The sequence below is a fragment of the Mauremys reevesii genome, linkage group 1 (assembly GCF_016161935.1).
Source record: "Mauremys reevesii isolate NIE-2019 linkage group 1, ASM1616193v1, whole genome shotgun sequence".
NCBI classification, from domain to species: domain Eukaryota; kingdom Metazoa; phylum Chordata; order Testudines; family Geoemydidae; genus Mauremys; species Mauremys reevesii.
Window position 1 is genome coordinate 48,681,050 of NC_052623.1, and position 17,236 is coordinate 48,698,285.

The window sequence follows — 17,236 nt, forward strand, 5'->3', positions numbered from 1 at the left end:
CAGTAACTATCTTTTGCTTTCCTAAACCATCTTTTTATCTAAGGATCTCAAAGTACTTTAAAAAACTGAACTTCATTTACACCCTTAGCATGGTGCAATATGCAGTGGGGGCCACCGTGCCTTGGAGCAATTCATGTACAAAAGTTTAAAACTGACTTGGTGGTTCAAAGGGAAAGAACATAAACTCCTCCTCAGTTCAAAGCTCCTCCATAGAGCACCACTTGCCACATCTCTCCCCTGAGTAGTGCCCCTCTTTTGAAGCCACACTGGCCAGCTCCATGCTCCCCAGCAGAGCAAGTGTTTTAGGTGCCATGCCCCACTGCAATTCCCTTCAAGATGGGCTTACCACCAAGGGGGCCTGCCATCCTGAACAGAAACAGTCACAGCCCAGGGCTGAATTTAGTCCATTAATAAATTAAGCCCCCACCAGGCCGCTGTAATACCCATTTCCTATGAGTTAAGATGAGGCACAGAAGTTATGGTCAGACAAGTAATTAGGAATGGAATTGGGAATAGAATCCAGGAGTCCAGACTCTTACTGTAAATCACCAAAGTCAGTGAGGTTGATTCTCTTTTCCAACTGCAGGAATAGGGGGGCCCCTATCCTCATGTTATCCAGACCCCAGTTCTGTCTGCTTAAGCTGCCTTTTTGCTTCCCTATCCTCGTGTTAGCTGGACCCCATTTCAGTCTGCTCTAACTTATGTCTGGCTGCTCGTAGCCCTCTGGCTCTGAATAGCAGAGTACGGCAGCACTCCATGATGGGGTGGCAGGCCCAGGACTTCCTGATGCTTCCACTGAGAAGATTCAGCCCCCTACCTCGCTCAGTGCAGGGATGTGCTTTTACAGGAGTGTTCATACCCTACATCAGGGGTTCTCAGACTTTTGTACTGGTGACCTCTTTCACACAGCAAGCCTCTGAGTGCGACCCACCTTATACATTAAAAACACTTTTTAATATATTTAACACCATTATAAATGCTGGAGGCAAAGCAGGGTTTGGGTGGAGGCTGACAGTTCACGACCCCCCATGTAATAACCTCACGACCCCCAGAGGGGTCCCAACCCCCAGTTTGAGAACCCCTGCCCTAAATAAAGGCAGAATCCAACTCAAAGCTGAAAATATGAAACTACCAAAGATGCTTCAAGATGAAAATAAAAACCAAGGTGAAAGAAGATCAAAAATCCTATACAAACATATCAACCAATTCTCAGATCAAACATATTGGCCAAATTCCACTCTCATTCAGTGGCGTTGGAACAATTTTTTATAGTGGAAGTGCTGAAAGCCTTGAACAAAACTGTAAACCCTGTATATGATGTAAAGCACTTCCAGCCACAGGGTGCTGCTGCACCCCAGCATCCCTAATTCCAGCACCCCTGCTCACAGATAGCCTGGAATAAGTCTAGGGTACTGAAAACTCCACTGATTTCATTACTGAACTGTAACATATTTCCCTTCCCACTCCACATGCTTTGCTTTTAACACTAGTTCTCATGCTGACAGGGATGAATCGAGCTTCCTGGGAAGTCCACCTAATGCTAATAAATTAGCAGGCATCACTGCAGAATATCCCAAGGCTAATTCCTCTAGTACCCCATAAGTGGAGCACGCCATTTTCACAGCACTGAAAGCTCCCTTTCTATGTCAGTTTAAGAACAGAAAAAATGGAATGCATAATTCTTACATCATGACACAAGAGTTAATGTTTATCCCACTTAAGCATAGCATTTCATACAGAGAAATTAATGTAGAGTGTGATAAATTAATACTAATAAGATCAAATGAACTATTTCCTTTATATTACAAAGGTAATGCACCTATTAAATATTAATAGAAGCTTCATGAAATCCCGTTAGACTGTGAAAATGAAGAGGCAATTACTACCTCATTTACTGATTACCTTTTAATTTTTATTTAAGTATATTATTTGTCAAATAAATAGATAACAAACTTAATTTCACAAATAGGACACAATAAAGTTTATAAGACAAATTCATGCCTGGTCTATGTCCATATCTCAGTGGAGTTACGCCAGGAATTAATTCAGTGTTCTTGCATCTTTTTATTGTTACAGCTTAATAAATGTTTCTTACTATTAAATGTTATCTGCCAATTGCTAAGATAATGGTATGAAAGTGTCACATGCAAAAATGTGCTTATATGGGCTATCATCCACTGAAAACTTCAAAAAAACTTCAAAAACAGACTCCAACAAGAAATTGCAGAATTGGAATTAATTTGCCAACCGGACATCATTAAATTAGGCTTGAATAAAGACTGGGAGTGGATGGGTCATTACACAAAGTAAAAACTATTTCCCCATGCTAATTGTCCCCCTACTGTTACTCACACCTTCTTGTCAACTGTTGGAAATGGGCCATTCTGATCATCACTACAAAAGTTTTTTTTCTCCTGCTGATAATACCCCACCTTAATTGATTAGTCTCATTATAGTTGGTATGGCAACACCTATGTTCTCTGTGTATATATATCTTCCTACTGTATTTTCCACAGTATGCATCCGATGAAGTGGGTTTTAGCCCATGAAAGCTTATGCCCAAATAAATTTGTTAGTCTCTAAGGTGCCACAAGGACTCCTGTTTCTTTTTGCTGATACAGACTAACACGGCTACCACTCTGAAACCTGAAAACACATGCTAATCCTATAAATAATCCATACATTAACAGGAAAATTAATCCCTTTAACAAATAATGGCTCCCTCTACAGGGCTTAATCCTGCAGCCTTTACTTCAGGCAAAACTCCTATTGACTTCAATGGGAGTTTTACCTAAATGTGGATTGCAGGGTTTTGCCCATATTTAGGAATAAATTATAGAATTAAGAGACTGTAACATTACTACAGAAATAAAAAGTCTAGCTCATGAAAATAATTTCAAAGCTTCGTCTGGTAGTGTCCAAGAAGAGAGTTACAAAATAAAAAGGGTTGTGCTGAATATATACTCAAAACTAGTGTATAGCTAGGCATCATGGGTATCAGGCTTTTGAGAAAGAAATGATGGTATTTTTTACTCCTAACTTGGCTCATTTTGGATATTTGGTTAAACATCCTGCCATCCAAACAACAGGAGAGTCCTTGCTGTTTGTTCTCTTTATTTACACAAACCCTCTACAAAAAAACAGATGTGTAGTTGATTAGTATTTTCAATTATGAATTTATTGACAGCTAAGATGGTTTATGAACCAGAACGACCAGGAAAAGCTGCACAAACTGCACAGAAACATGGTATTGTAACAGCCCCATGTTAGCAATGTTTCACTGAAAAAGTCATTGCCACAGTAACCCAGACATCTTTTCACTTCCAACTGTCAGCTGGAAACTTTTAATAAGAAAATCAAATATAATAATTGGTTGTGGTCGTTAACTGGAAAACACTAACTGTCCAACAAAGGAAGGGTAGCAGTAACTGAAGTCAATGGATATACCCCGCTCACCTACCTGTATTCCAGAAGTAAACTGTCAGTTTCTTGCCAACACTCTTGTGTGTCAGACCCTTATTACCATAAAGGTAAAGGAGCCACATTAGGACTAATTAACGCAAGATAGATAACTACATACAGTATTGTAGACTTATAGAAAGAGACCTTCTAAAAACATTAAAATGTATCACCGGCACGCAAAATCTTAAATTAGAGTGAATAAATGAAGACTCGGCACACCACTCCTGAAAGGTTGCCAACCCTTGAGCTAGAGTGATGTCGTATAGCTTTCATGGATGAAATTCACCCATAATAAGAGTGATCATGTCACCCGCCACTGAAATGCTTCCACCTCTAAAGTGAAACATAGCAAGTGTTTAACAATAATAATACATAAGGAAAAATATTTCTTCTTTGAGGAATGTCAATATCTGCAAACCACTCTGAAATAGATTAAAGACCTCCGCATAGTTTTTTGTAGTGTATTAATTTTTTATCACAAGTGCCTTTCAGAACCTGTGATAAAAAAAGCAACACTGTAATATTTCAAAATGTAATGTTGTTCTGAACCCCAAGAAGTGCTCTGTTCTCATATGCTTGCTTGGCTTTATTCTGTTCTCAGCAGTACAAAACTAATACAACTAGCTATTGTTTCTAACAGTAACTAAGAATACTATTCATTTATGGGAAGCTTAATAACAAAGTCAAACATACAAGCACAGAGCTGTTTATTGATGCAGCATTTCACTTTAAGAGGTGTGTTGATCAACAGCACATGGAGTACTGCACATATTGACTTTTTAATCACATTTTCAACCACAAATCCGGAGCTCTCTGCTAGATCAGCATTGGTACAAGTAACATAAAGCTACGGACTCAAGATTTTCAAACATTCTGAGAGTATGGACCATATTTTAATACACAGATTGTCCTCATGACCATCTTCGCCCCCTATTCACAATCACATAGACCACCTCCTCCCACCTGCAAGTGCATAACATACCTGTGACAATTACAGCTCTTGTTTATATGGCAAAAATATACTATAAGTATTTAATATATGTTTTATTTCTTTTACTGGAAATAAGGAGTTAGCACCGTGAGATCAACCTGCTCTCTGTCCATCACCAGCCAGTGCTCTGTACACCACAGTTTGAGAACCTCTCGAAGACAGCATTTTTCAAAGTTTGGGTCATGACCCAGTATTGGGTTGTGGCATGTCAGGCACTGGGTCGCTCTGGTCAGCACTGCCGACCAGGACGTTAAAAGTCCCATTGGCAGTGCTGCCCGGCTAAGGCAGGCTAGTGCCTACCTGCTCCGACACCGTGCTGTGCCCCGGAAGCGGCCAGCAGTGGGTCGGGCTTCTAGGCAGGGGAGCCACAGGGCTCTGCGCACTGCCCCGGCCCCAAGCACCGGCCTCCTGGCCAATGGGGGCTGGGAGGGGCGGTCCCTGCAGGCGAGAGCCGGACCTGCTGCTGGCTGCTTCAGGTGCAGAGCGGTCCACGGTGCCAGGATAGGCAGGAAGCCTGCCTTAGCACCCCCGCTGCACCGCTGACCAGGAGTCGCCTGAGGTAATCCACACCCCAACCCCATGCCCCAGCCCTGACCCCCCCAAAACCTTCCTGCACCCCAAACACCTCATCGCCAGTCCCACCCCAGGGCCTGCACCCCCATCCCAGAGCCCTGACTCCCTCCTGCACCCCAACCCTCTGCCCCACTCCAGAGCTCATTCCCAGCCCCACCCCGTAGCCCTCACCCACACACCCCAACCCTCTGCCCCAGGCCTGAGCCCCTCCCACACCCAAACCCCTCATCCCCAGCTCCGCTGGGTCATGGGCATCAACAATTTTTTTGAACTAGGTCCCCAGAAAAAAAGTTTGAAAAACCACTGTTCTAAGACATATGGATGGCCTTATAGCTGAGGCACAGAACTTGTAATAACAAGATCTCTAGCTCTGTCTGTGCCAGAGCCTTCCTGTGTGAAAGTTACTTCACCTCTCTGGATGCTAGTGTGCACACCTGCAAAATGCGAATAATATTTCCTTGTCTCACAGGGCCCCTTGAGGCTTAAGCCATTGTTTGTAAAGCACATTTTTAAGGTAAAACTGAAGGCTCCTGGTCTATTATCTTCTTTCCTGGGATGATTTACCTTCTGTCTGTTCAGGAGATGACCATTAATCTCAGTACATAAGAAAAATCTCATCTGCAGGATACCAAAGAACTCCCACAAGTTTCATGTTCCAAGACTGTAAGCCCAAAATTCTGCTCTCAGGGTTGTTGATGAGCAAAATACTGGAATCAAGATCCACCATATGTAGAGAGCAGAATTCTGCCCTTACTGATTATGCCTTTTTTATACACCTACTTGCAAAGGCTGAACCTGACACAGGCAAAATCATGGGACTGTGTCCAGGCTGCAGGATCAGGCCTACAGTTTGTAAGTATCAATTTAAACAAAGACCGCACCAGTTACAATAGCTGTTGTAATCAGAATTTAGTACTAAAACTTGCAATCAGATACAAAAATATGGCTTTGATCATCTGTTATTTAGTTATCTGGCTGCATCATGGCATTGTTACCTAATCTCTGCAAGAAGTACTAATTACAAACCATTAAAAATTGCATTATCTAAAGAACTGGGAACTCAGCATAACTGATTATTATATTTATTTGTTCTCACTTCAGAGACAGTGGATTTATGGCACTGCTTCTTCCTTTTGCTGCTCCCAGGACACACTTGGAAATAAGATGTTTCATCTCTAGGGGTTTGTCCTGGTAAAATACTCATATAAATCATTAAAACAGTCAAAGTGGTTTTGATTTTATTTTTGTAGGAACAAAAGAGCATGCCCTTCCTGAGATTTCACTCCGTCCTTACTCAAACTCTCACTGAGGTTAGCCCATAGACTGGCCATCATCTAGGACAGTAATTCTCAACCAGGGATCTTGGGGCCATGTGGGAGGCCGCGCGCAGGTTTCAGGAGGTCCGCCAAGCCTGGCTGGTGTTCGACTCACTAGGGCCCACGGCAGAAAGCCGAAGCCCTGCCGCAAGGAACGGCAGCCCGGGGCTGAAGCCGAAGCCTTGGCAACTTAGCTTTGCGGTGCCCCCCTGTGGCGTGGGGCCCTGGGCAACTGCCCTGCTTGCTCCTCCCTAGTGCTGGCCTTGGCTTTTATACGCAGAATAACAGTTGTGGCACAAGTGGGCCATGGAGTTTTTATAGCATGCTGGGGAGGCCTCAGAAAGAAAAAGGTTGAGAACCCCTGCTCTAAAACAGTGGTTTTCAACCTTTTTTCATTTGCAGACCCCTACAAAATTTCAAATGGAGGTGCGGACTTCTTTGGAAATCTTAGACATGGTCTGCAGACCCCCGCCTGGGGTGCACAGATCACAGGTTGAAAACCACTGCTCTACACAACCCAACTGGGCTGTGGTGTGATACAGAGTGACACTTCCGCAAAGGGAGCTCCTAGGTGATCAAGTGAAATGGGACTGTGCACCACCCCTTAGGATGCAGCAGCGGGCTCTTCTGCCTGTGTATTTTGCCAGCTCTGCCCTTGTGCTTCTGTGAAAGGGACAGCCACAATCTGAGGCACAATTTCTCCTCACACTTCCCCCAAAGTCCTTTTTCAACTGGAGGAGGAGGCATCAAACCCAGAAGGCAACAAGGAATGTGACTGCACTTGGTGTGTTTGCAGAGGAGGTAATGAACAGTGGCTGTAGGCATCCTCCTAAATAGGGGAAAGAACCTATAACATGCCTCAGCCAGGTCTGTAATAAAGAGGGGTATAACCTGAATCCCAGGTGGCTCAAGTTATCACAGCAGAATTCCAGTCAGTCAATGAGTGGCAGATACCTCATGGAAAGGGAGCATGAGCTGTGAACACCAAGCTAGCATTTTGACTTATTCCTGGTGGGGTAGTGCCCTGATAGCAGTGGTTTTCAAACTGTCGGTCGCAATCCCGTACTGGGTTGTGGAATGTAAGGCAGTAGGTCGCGGCGGCTCTGTTAGGCACTGGTGACCGGGCCTTCAAAAGTCCCATTGGTGGTGCTGTCCGGCTAAGGCAGATTAGTCCCTACCTGTTCTGACACCGCGCTGCACCCCAGAAGCAGCCAGCAGCAGGTCCAGCTCCTAGGCGGGGGGCCACAGGGCTCCGCGCACTGCCCCCACCCTGAGCACCAGCTCCGCACTCCCATTGGCCAGGAACTGGCCAATGGGAACTGGGGGGAGAGGCAGTGCCTCCTGGCGAGAGCCACATGGAGCCGCTTGTGCACCTCCACCTAGGAGCGACACCTGCAACTGGCTCTTCTGGGACGCAGCGCGGTCCGCAGTGCCAGGACAGGAAGGAAGTCTGCCTTAGCAGCCCCGCTGACTGGGAGCCACCCGAGTTAAGCCCATGCCCCAATCCCCTGCCCCAGCTCTGAGCCCCCCCCAAACCCAGAGCCCCTTCCTGCACTCCAAACCCCTCATTCCCAGCCCCACCCTGCAGCCCGCACCCCTCTCACCCCAACCCTCTGCCCCAGCCCTGAGCCCCTCCCACACCTCAAACCCCTCATCCCCAGCTCCGCTGGAGCCACGAGTATCAACAATTTTCTTCAACTGGGTTGCCAGAAAAAAAGTTTGAAAGTTTGAAAACCACTGCCATATAGCCCAGGAACTCCCTGTGTCTGAAGCAAATGAAGAAAGAGACTGGAGAACTGCTAAATAAAAATCTCCCTGGGTAGTATTGTGCCTAAACAACCTTTTCAACATGTACTGGATGGCTCTCAAAAAGCAACTATGGGTGTTTGACTGCAACAGTTCCCCAACTACCAGTAGCACAGTAACAGGAACTGATCTCTTATTGTTTATTTTAACCAACCCTCTCCCCTGTCTTCCCCACCCCACAGTATTTCCTTTTTGCATGCAATTTAAGACAGCCTAGGACAACAAAATCTGCCTCTCAAAAACCTGCACATTTTGGTCAATGTTCACTTTCTGCCCTTCACCCTGCAATGGTCTAAGGGAGACAGAAAGGAGCACAAGTGCTCTCGATAACTAAAAACAAAATTCTCCCTGCCCACAAACAGGCATTTAGCAAGAAGGAAACAGTGAAGTGGAGAAAGTTACAGAAAAGCTAAAGATCTGCAACATTCTACACAAGTTCATCAGAGAGCTTATAGGAAAAAATATCCATTGGAAATATTCCAAAAGGAGGGATTTCAAGCAAGGGAAAATTGTAACCAAGCTGTTCAACCCATATAAGATTATTTCCGGATACAATGTACAATATCCAAACTGTGGATAAGTCCAATATAAGCACAGTGCTGCCCTGTTCAGAACAGCAACATTCTCAAAACAATTACCATTGGTAACAGACATACTAGAACAGCAAATAGAAAGTGCCATTCTAGGTCTGCTTTGAAAATTCTTTTTCTTCACAAAGGCATTAATAAATTATTGTATAACAAACTAATCTCTGACCAATGAACCAAACGTCAAGATTAAAACAGCAGAAAACCCGCTAGACAAGAAGCTTCCTTAAATTATTGAGCACCTGTCTCTGATATTCAGCACCATTTCTACTATCCACCCAAGTAACCACTCTGAAACTAGCCCATGTCTCATAACTCCCACATGCACTATTTCACACATAGAATTTAGGTTGCCAAACTCCATACCCTGATAGGTATTAATCTTTTCCACAGAAGATTTTTAAAATACAGAAAGCATTTTAAGCAATTACTGTAACAAATTCCTACTGAGCTCCTTCAAAAATGCACAATAACTCATTGGCCATGATCTTTTAATTATTTGGGCTTATGTCCCACACAAACATGTATATAACTGGCTGGCCCGGTTAAACTTGTATTACTTCCTATTACTATTATGTCATATTTGTTTTTAAAAAGCTAGTATGTCTTTGAAAACAGTAACAAAATGCAAAGATGTAGACTCTGCAAGGCCTCTTCCAAACAGTGGGCCTAATTCTGACCTCTCTTGCACCAGTTTTGCCCCTGAGTAACTCCACCAGAGTTACTTCTATTTTACATCAGTAGAAGTGAGATGTGATTTAGACCTACTATCTCTACATCTCACCCCCTATTGCCTTTCATCACTGGAGCTGCGAACAAGAACCTTGGGTATAAATATCACCTGTGATTAGCTCTCACAATCCTGCTCCAAAGAGTCTTGTAATTATCTCTCACTACTGTGGGACTAAGAGTTTATCACCTGTAACTGACTCTCATTTTCGTGCCACAAAAGTGATTCCATTGTATGTGACCTGCGAGTGACCTGCCTTTCACTCATCTCTCCCTCTGCTTGCAGCTCCCCTCTGACGAGAGCTGCTGCCACCCCGAGCCCGCACACCAGCTACTGACATGACCACACTACGACACAGGGGTGTCAGAGAGCCGGCTGAGGCATTGCATCGGCCCGGCCCCAGGCTGCACGACAAACACTCCCCCCAGAGGCGCCGGCGGCGGCAGCAGCCATCCAGGGACTCGCAGCGAGCAGGGTTTTCGCGGGCTCCACTCGCCCGGGGAGCAGCGCGGAGCAGCAGGTGCCAGGGCACGGGGAGGAGGCACCGGCAGGCGGCACCTGCCCTCGGCGGCCGCGCGCTCTTACCTGACCCGGTTGTCGCGGAACTTGCTCTGCTGGGGCTGGTTCAGGTAAATGGTGCGGGCTGCTGCCTCCGCTTGATCCGCTGAGGACGTGGCTCCGGACATCTCATCATCCGCCTTCTTATAGCCCGAGGGGGAACAAACGGGCCCTGCCGGGAACAGCAGCAGAGAGAGCCCGAGTCAGCGAGCAGCGCGGGAGAGACTCCGAGCAGCGGCCGGGAGATGCTGCGCTGTGCACGGGTCCCCCCAATGCCCAATGCAGCTCTCTGCCCCTGCTGGGCTGCAGCCGCTGCCTCTGGCGGCCGCCAGCCCCTGGCCCCGGAGCTGCAGCAGCGCGGGCGTTGCACTCCCTGTGCCCCAGCCCCGTGTGTGCAGAGCCGCAGCACAGCGAGGGAGGCACAGACCCTGCCCTGCTCTCGCCGAGGCCGCTAATCATAAACAAAGTAACAGCGACAAAAGGAGACACCCCTCCCTGCCCATCACAGCCGGTTAAACCCACCCACCTGGCCACAGCAGCCTTTGCCAGTCCCCAGAGCCGCGGCACATGATGCTGCCTTATGGGGTGGGGTATTTGGGGGGCGGGGCACGTGGATAGATGTGAGTGAGAGTACCTGAGCTGGGCTTGTCCCTGGCAACGGGAACCTCCGTAAAACAAAGCACCCTGGGGATATGCTACAGTGAAGCGATCTTGCCTTTAGGAGTTTCCTCCCTGGTGTTTAGCCAAAGCAATGGCTGATGATGAATAATGCAAGCGCCCGTGGAAAAAGCGCTCACAAGCACCAGTGTAAAGGAGGAGAACCTAAGGCGATGTACTGGGAAGAGCCTGTAGCAGCGTGTTTCTTGTCAGAGAGGCTTCCCTTCAGATAGGGCGACCATCCCTCCCGTTCTGGCCAGGCCATCCCTTTTTTAAGCCCTGTCCCGGCCGTCCTGACTTTTTATTGTCAAAAGTGAGCATTCGTCTGGTTTGTCTTGCAGAGTTGATCAGTTTTGTCAAAAAAAATGTGGGGTGCGGTGCAGAGGAAGGTGCGTGGGGACGAGCGGCGATACCAGCCCCGCACGGGCTGGGGAGAGCTCGGTCCAGCCCCACATGGTGTCTCGTTTTCCCTTTGGGAAATATGGCCATCCTAGTTTTAGGCAGAACACAAAGATGCCAGCTTGAGCACTGTGAGCCTGACCAACGCCCACTTACGTCAATGGAAAGATGCTCACTGACTTCAATGAATTTTGGTAAGGCCCCATTTATGCCTTGATCCTGCAAAAACTTCCCCACAATTTGCTTCAGATATGTGAGTAGTCCATCCAGTGATATGTTGTTCTGTCAACGGGACTATTCATGAGGCATGAAAGTAAGCATGCTCATAAGTTTTCAGAGGATCATGGCTGAATTGTAAAGATGAGGATTCTGTAAACTGGGCTGATGAATATGAATAAGGTTAAGATTCAAACTCAAATCAGATTCAAAACAAAAATGAACCACCACCCACTTTATGCTCTGAGCTTCATAATCAACATCCGTAACCCTTAGCTTAATTTTACACTTTTGAAACTTGAAAAAGGTTTTACCATCTTGATCTGTAATTACAGAAACATTTCACACGATAGCTGTATTTCCGAAAGAATTCTTGTGAATCTCTGTGTATTAACTTAACTACAGATAAGACAAAAAACTATATGTATGGCAAAAATTCATTCATTTGTTCTGTCGCACCTCAAACCTGATTTATAGCAAAACTACAGGATGTATAGATGTCTGTGTGTCTTAAGTTGTTACGCACACTCATAGCTAACAGCCCTCCATCCCACCCCTCCAGCCACATGCAATTATTTAGGGATGTAGTAGACCCAGATTCAAATTCCTGCTCTGCCTGATTTATAGAAGGGACTTGAATCCAGGTCTCTCACTAGTCAGAAGAATGCCTAACATGTGTCTAATAATTCTGTTCTTTACTATAGTTTCAACTAATTTGCCTGGTAGTGAAGTTAGGCTTACTGGCCTGTAATTGCCAGGATCGCCTCTGGAGCAATTTTTAAAAACCATTGTTGCATTAGCTATCCACCAGTCATCCGGTACAGAAGCTGATTTAAGTAGTAGGTTACATAGCACAGTTAGTAGGTCTGCAATTTAATAATTGAGTTCTTTCAGAACTCTTGGGTGAATATCATTTGGTCCTGGTGACTTATTACTCTTTAGTTTATCGATTTGTTCCAAAATCTCCTCTATTGATACCTCAGTCTGGGACAATTGCCCAGCTTTGTCATCTAAAAGAACTGCTCAGGATTGGGAATCTCCTTCACATCCTCTGCAGTGAAAACCAATGCAAAGAATTCACTTTGCTTCTCAGCAACAGCCTTGACTTCCTTGAGTGCTCCTTTAGCACCTTGATCATCCAGTAGTCCCACTAAAACAACAAGGAGTCCAGTGGCACCTTAAAGACTAACAGATTTTATAAGCTTTCGTGGGTAAAAAAAAAAGCTTATGCCCAAATAAATCTGTTAGTCTTTAAGGTGCCACCGGACTCCTTGTTGTTTTTGTGGATACAGACTAACACGGCTACCCCCTGATACTTGACAGAGTGGTCCCACTGATTCTTTGGCAGGCTTCCTACTTCTGATGTACTTACAGCAAAAAAAAATAAAAATAAAAAAAGTTAGCTTTTGCATCCTTAGCTAGTTGTTTTTCAAATTCTTTCTTGGCCTACCTTATACTTTTACACTTAACCTGCCAGAGTTCATGCTCCTTTTACTTTCCTCACTAGGATTTAACTTACAATGTTGAAAGGATGTCTTTTTGTCTCTAACAGCCTCTTTTATTCCGCTGTGTACCCATGGTGGCATTTTTTGGTCCTCTTTGTGTGTTTTTTTATTTTGGGTATACATTTAACTTGAGCCTCTAGTGTGGTGTTTTTAAATAGTCTCCGTGCAGTTTGTAGGCATTTCACCCTTATGGCTGTTCTATTTAATTTCTGTTTAACTAGCTTCCTCATTTTTGTGTAGCTCCCCTTTTTGAAGTTAAATGCTGCTATGGTGGATTTTTTTGGCATGCCCCCACCCCAAGGATGTTATATTTAATTATATTATGGTTGCTATTACCAACTAGTTCAGTTATAGGCACCTCTTGGACCAGATCCTGTGCACCACTTAGAACTAAATCAAGAATTGCCTCTTCCCTTGTGGGTTCCAGGACTAACTACTCCAAGAAGCAGACATTGATGGACAAGTGGTCTAAGAATTTTATCTCTGCATCCTGTCCTAGCATGTGCTAGCACTACCCATACAGATGCTACAGAACACTGGGAATACATCATATGAGCGGTGTAGGAAAAAGGCTAATAACCTCTCTTTGCCTAAGGCAAAACTCAGGTTTAAGTCAGGCATAGCAAAAAGGAGCTAACTACACTGACCTACATTGAACTGTGGAGCCTATCCCCACAAATCACCCCAGACTTGCTCAAAATCACCTCCCCTTCACCCTGGCCTAGAAGACGCCTTCTGAGACATTGCTTTCACTTACTCCTCACTAAACTGCAAGACCGCAGTCATGTACGCCAGTAAACTGACAATCTCCGCGGCAAGAGGATGCCCTCCTACACCTCCATGGACACAACTGACAAAATTCTGTGCTGAAATGAGGCACCCATGCACCTTTCAACACACCACAGTAACAGATCTGCCAAATATCAGAGGGGTAGCCGTGTTAGTCTGGATCTGTAAAAGCAGCGAAGAGTCTTGTGGCACCTTATAGACTAACAGATGTTTTGGAGCATGAGCTTTTGTGGGTGAATACTCACTTCATCGGATGCAAGTGGGTATTCACCCACGAAAGCTCATGCTCCAAAACGTCTGTTAGTCTATAAGGTGCCACAGGACTTTTTGCTGCTTTTACAGATCTGCCAAACTACTCCAACAAATCCTTTCTGTATTCCATACAGTGAAGGCAGTAGGACTGCATGCAGATAACTGCTGGAATTAAAATCTGCGGTGCACAACACATACAATGGCATCTTTAAAACTTTCTCATGTCTACCTATTATACCACTCGTACCAAACCATTTCCAGCGATTACTGCCAGCTCTAAGGAGCAGAGTCCAGGTGCAGGGGTGGCGTGTACCTTAACATTGTATTTCTTAGTTTTCAGAGATTTAAGCTTAGCCATTCTTGACATTCGGGAATGCCACTGGACACCCCTGGGCAACAGTAACTCTGTGTTAATCAAATTTTGGGGCATTATAAGCTCTTTGTGGGTAGGGACTGTCTTTTTGTTCTTTGTACAGCCCTAGTACAACGGAGTCCTGCTCCATGACTGAGGTGCCTAGGCACTATGATAATATAAATAAATAACAATAAATTAGACTAAAAGTTCAGCATGTTTTTTCACTTGCAGATTCTGGGCCATTTTTGGACAGAAAAGAAGCTGTACATATCTGACCTGTGGAGAAAAAGTCTTCTGAAAATTCTGATGATTGGGATCCTGTATTTTCAGGCTGTCACACTTGAAATAATTTGTTTAATTTCAAACAGTATCATTTTACTCCCTTTTTCTTTATAAATATCAGTGCCATAAAGCAGCTGTGTATGAATAATATAGTTAATTAAGTAGATTATTTCCAGGATAGTCACATTTTACAAATACTCCAAACTGCTGCAATGAGCCGTAAAGCCAGTGTCTCTTAGACCATGGTTTTTAGTATCTAGCAGAAGTATGAATTTAACTTCCCAAGCTCATCTTATGAAGGTGTTATGAAGGTTTCCTTTGAGGACAAGGACTGATAGGTCAGATGCAGAGTAACTGCTTTGTGAAAAGTGTTTGCCCATGGCTCATAGTGTGGTGGTGTCTTATTTTCTCAACAGAGACACTATTTTTTTGCCTCATTATGAATTATAACCTTCTAACCCTCCTTTCATCCTATCACTGCAGAGGTGTTAATTTCTCCCTTCATTTTAAGTGGTTTCTTGCAACATGTGTGAACCTCTTATGCTTAACAATCTCTCCCACCTTGTATTACCTGTGATACTCTGGTTACCCTTTCCAGACCTGATGAAGAGCTCTGTGAAGTTTTAAAATTTGTCTCCTTCAACCAACAGAAGTTGGCCCATCTCACTCACCTTGTCTCTCTCATATCCTGGAACCAGCATGGCTACAACAACACTGCAAATTACAAATGGAACTGGACATCCAGTACTGTCTCCAATGATGTGCTAGAGGAGGCTCCTAGTAATCTGCTTTGTTCTGTTTGTTACCCCTTTTACCACTTAAAATCTGCCTTTTATAGGTAATAAAATTTGTTTTGTTTATTAAACCCAGTTTCTGTAATTTCTAACTGGGGAGGGAAGGGGAAGGGGAAGAGGCGCTTGTTAACTTTTCCATAGCAAATTCAAAGAAAGGTTGGGCTGATTTCCTGGCCTGTGATGGAATTTACCCTTGGCTCAAAGGTGCTCTTGAGTAATATTTCTAGGTTTTTGGAATGGAGCAAACTGCATCCAATGGCAGTTAGTTTCAGCAAAGTGCCTAGGGAAGTACACTCCACTGGTCCTCTCTAGTTTCTGGGTTTTTTTAAAAAATACCTCAAACTCATTTCAAATTAAACATGTATAGATTTTTCTAATTTGGTTTCAGGGCAATTAAAACTCCTTAAAGAGAAAAAAGTGAGAATATTAAGGGCTAGTTGATCCACTCAGGAGGCCAAATGGAAGTAGCTGAAGCCTATCTCTGGAAGACTGGAATGCTAACAACCTAATACATCTCAGTAGAAGCTAATATTGAGGTCCTGGTGAAAGACCCCAACACTAGTATTTATTAACTTGAATAGTTGAGATAATCAATACTCAAACAAAATTCGTAGTAATGAAATTGCACTCATTAAGCACATGTATGCATCTGATGCTGCTTACAACACACACTAATAAATAATCAGAAAAGAGCTGAGAAGCATTTATGGTAAAAACACAGCTCAGTATATGTCAGTGATTAAATATTCAGTCTTTCTTGAAGTCATCTTCATTCCCATTCAGAGTACACTCCTCGAACTATAAAAGAAAGAAGTAGGGCTGTCACGCGATTAAAAAAATTAATCGCGATTGTCACAGGTTGGACCCTTTGGGATGTCACCTGGTGTGCTGGGACACCACTGAGTCAGCCTATTCTGCCAGCCTGGGCCCCCTTTTACCTGGCCTTGCTGGGCTGGGCTCCCAAGCCTTTTCCAGCCAAGCACACAGGTGAGGCCACACCCAACTGCACAGAGAGAGACAGAGATCTGCTCTGGGAAGGCTCAGCTTAAGGGGCCTGCCACAGCACCCAGATATCCACCTCCCTTTGGGGAACAAACCCAAAATTATACGAAATTCGCCCCCTCCCTCAATGTGGAGAGACATGTGCACACTTCTTCCCCTCCCCCCCAGTTAGAGATTACAGAAACTGGGTTTAATAAACAAAACAAATTTTATTACCTATAAAAGGCAGATTTTAAGAGGTAACAAACAGAACAAAGCAGATTACTAATCAAATGAAATCAAACAAACTAACTAAGATTAATATACTAAAGAAACTGGTTATATGTAAGTTCTCACTCTAAATGTGGTTCTAATAATCATCTTCTTCACAGGCCAGACACCCTTCCAGCCTGTGTCGAGTTCTGTCTCCCAGTTCAGTCTTAGTTGTTTCCAGCAGTCATCTTGGGTGGGGTAGCAGGACAGAACTCATGACCAGGATTACCTCACTCCCCACCCTTAAATAGGATTGCATAAAACGGGAGTCCTTTGTTTCCTTGTTTGACACACATACACCCCAGCTTCTCATGGAAAAGGACAGAATTTAAGATGGGTTCCAGTATCAGGTGACATGGTCACATGCCTCTGTAGGGCCCCCAAAGCCATTCTTCACAGGCTGACCCACACGTTCACAGGAAGACTAAGCTCTTTTGCAGTCCATTGTCTCTTGCTGATGGGCCGTCAGCACTGTCTGGCTTTTTCATTGTTGTACCCGAAGTGTTAGCAGGAGGCATCACTCAAAGTAACATAGTTGAAACATAGATACATAGTCAATACTCCTAATTTCCAATACACAAATGATACATGCATACAAATAGGATAATCATATTCAGTAAATTATAACCTTTCCAATGACACCTTACAAGAGTTAGCAAAGAATCCTGTGGCACCTTATAGACTAACAGACGTTTTGCAGCATGAGCGTT

At 44.5% G+C, this 17,236-nt stretch overlaps 1 protein-coding gene across 1 annotated transcript in view; it reads right to left on the reverse strand.

Annotated features, from left to right (window-relative positions):
- Positions 1–17,236, reverse strand: part of ATP8A2 (ATPase phospholipid transporting 8A2) — a 541,088-nt gene that overhangs the window by 513,442 nt on the left and 10,410 nt on the right. The window contains exon 2 of the mRNA XM_039520497.1: positions 10,051–10,195. Coding sequence (XP_039376431.1) covers positions 10,051–10,195 — 145 coding nt within the window. The remainder of the gene's footprint in view (positions 1–10,050; positions 10,196–17,236) is intronic.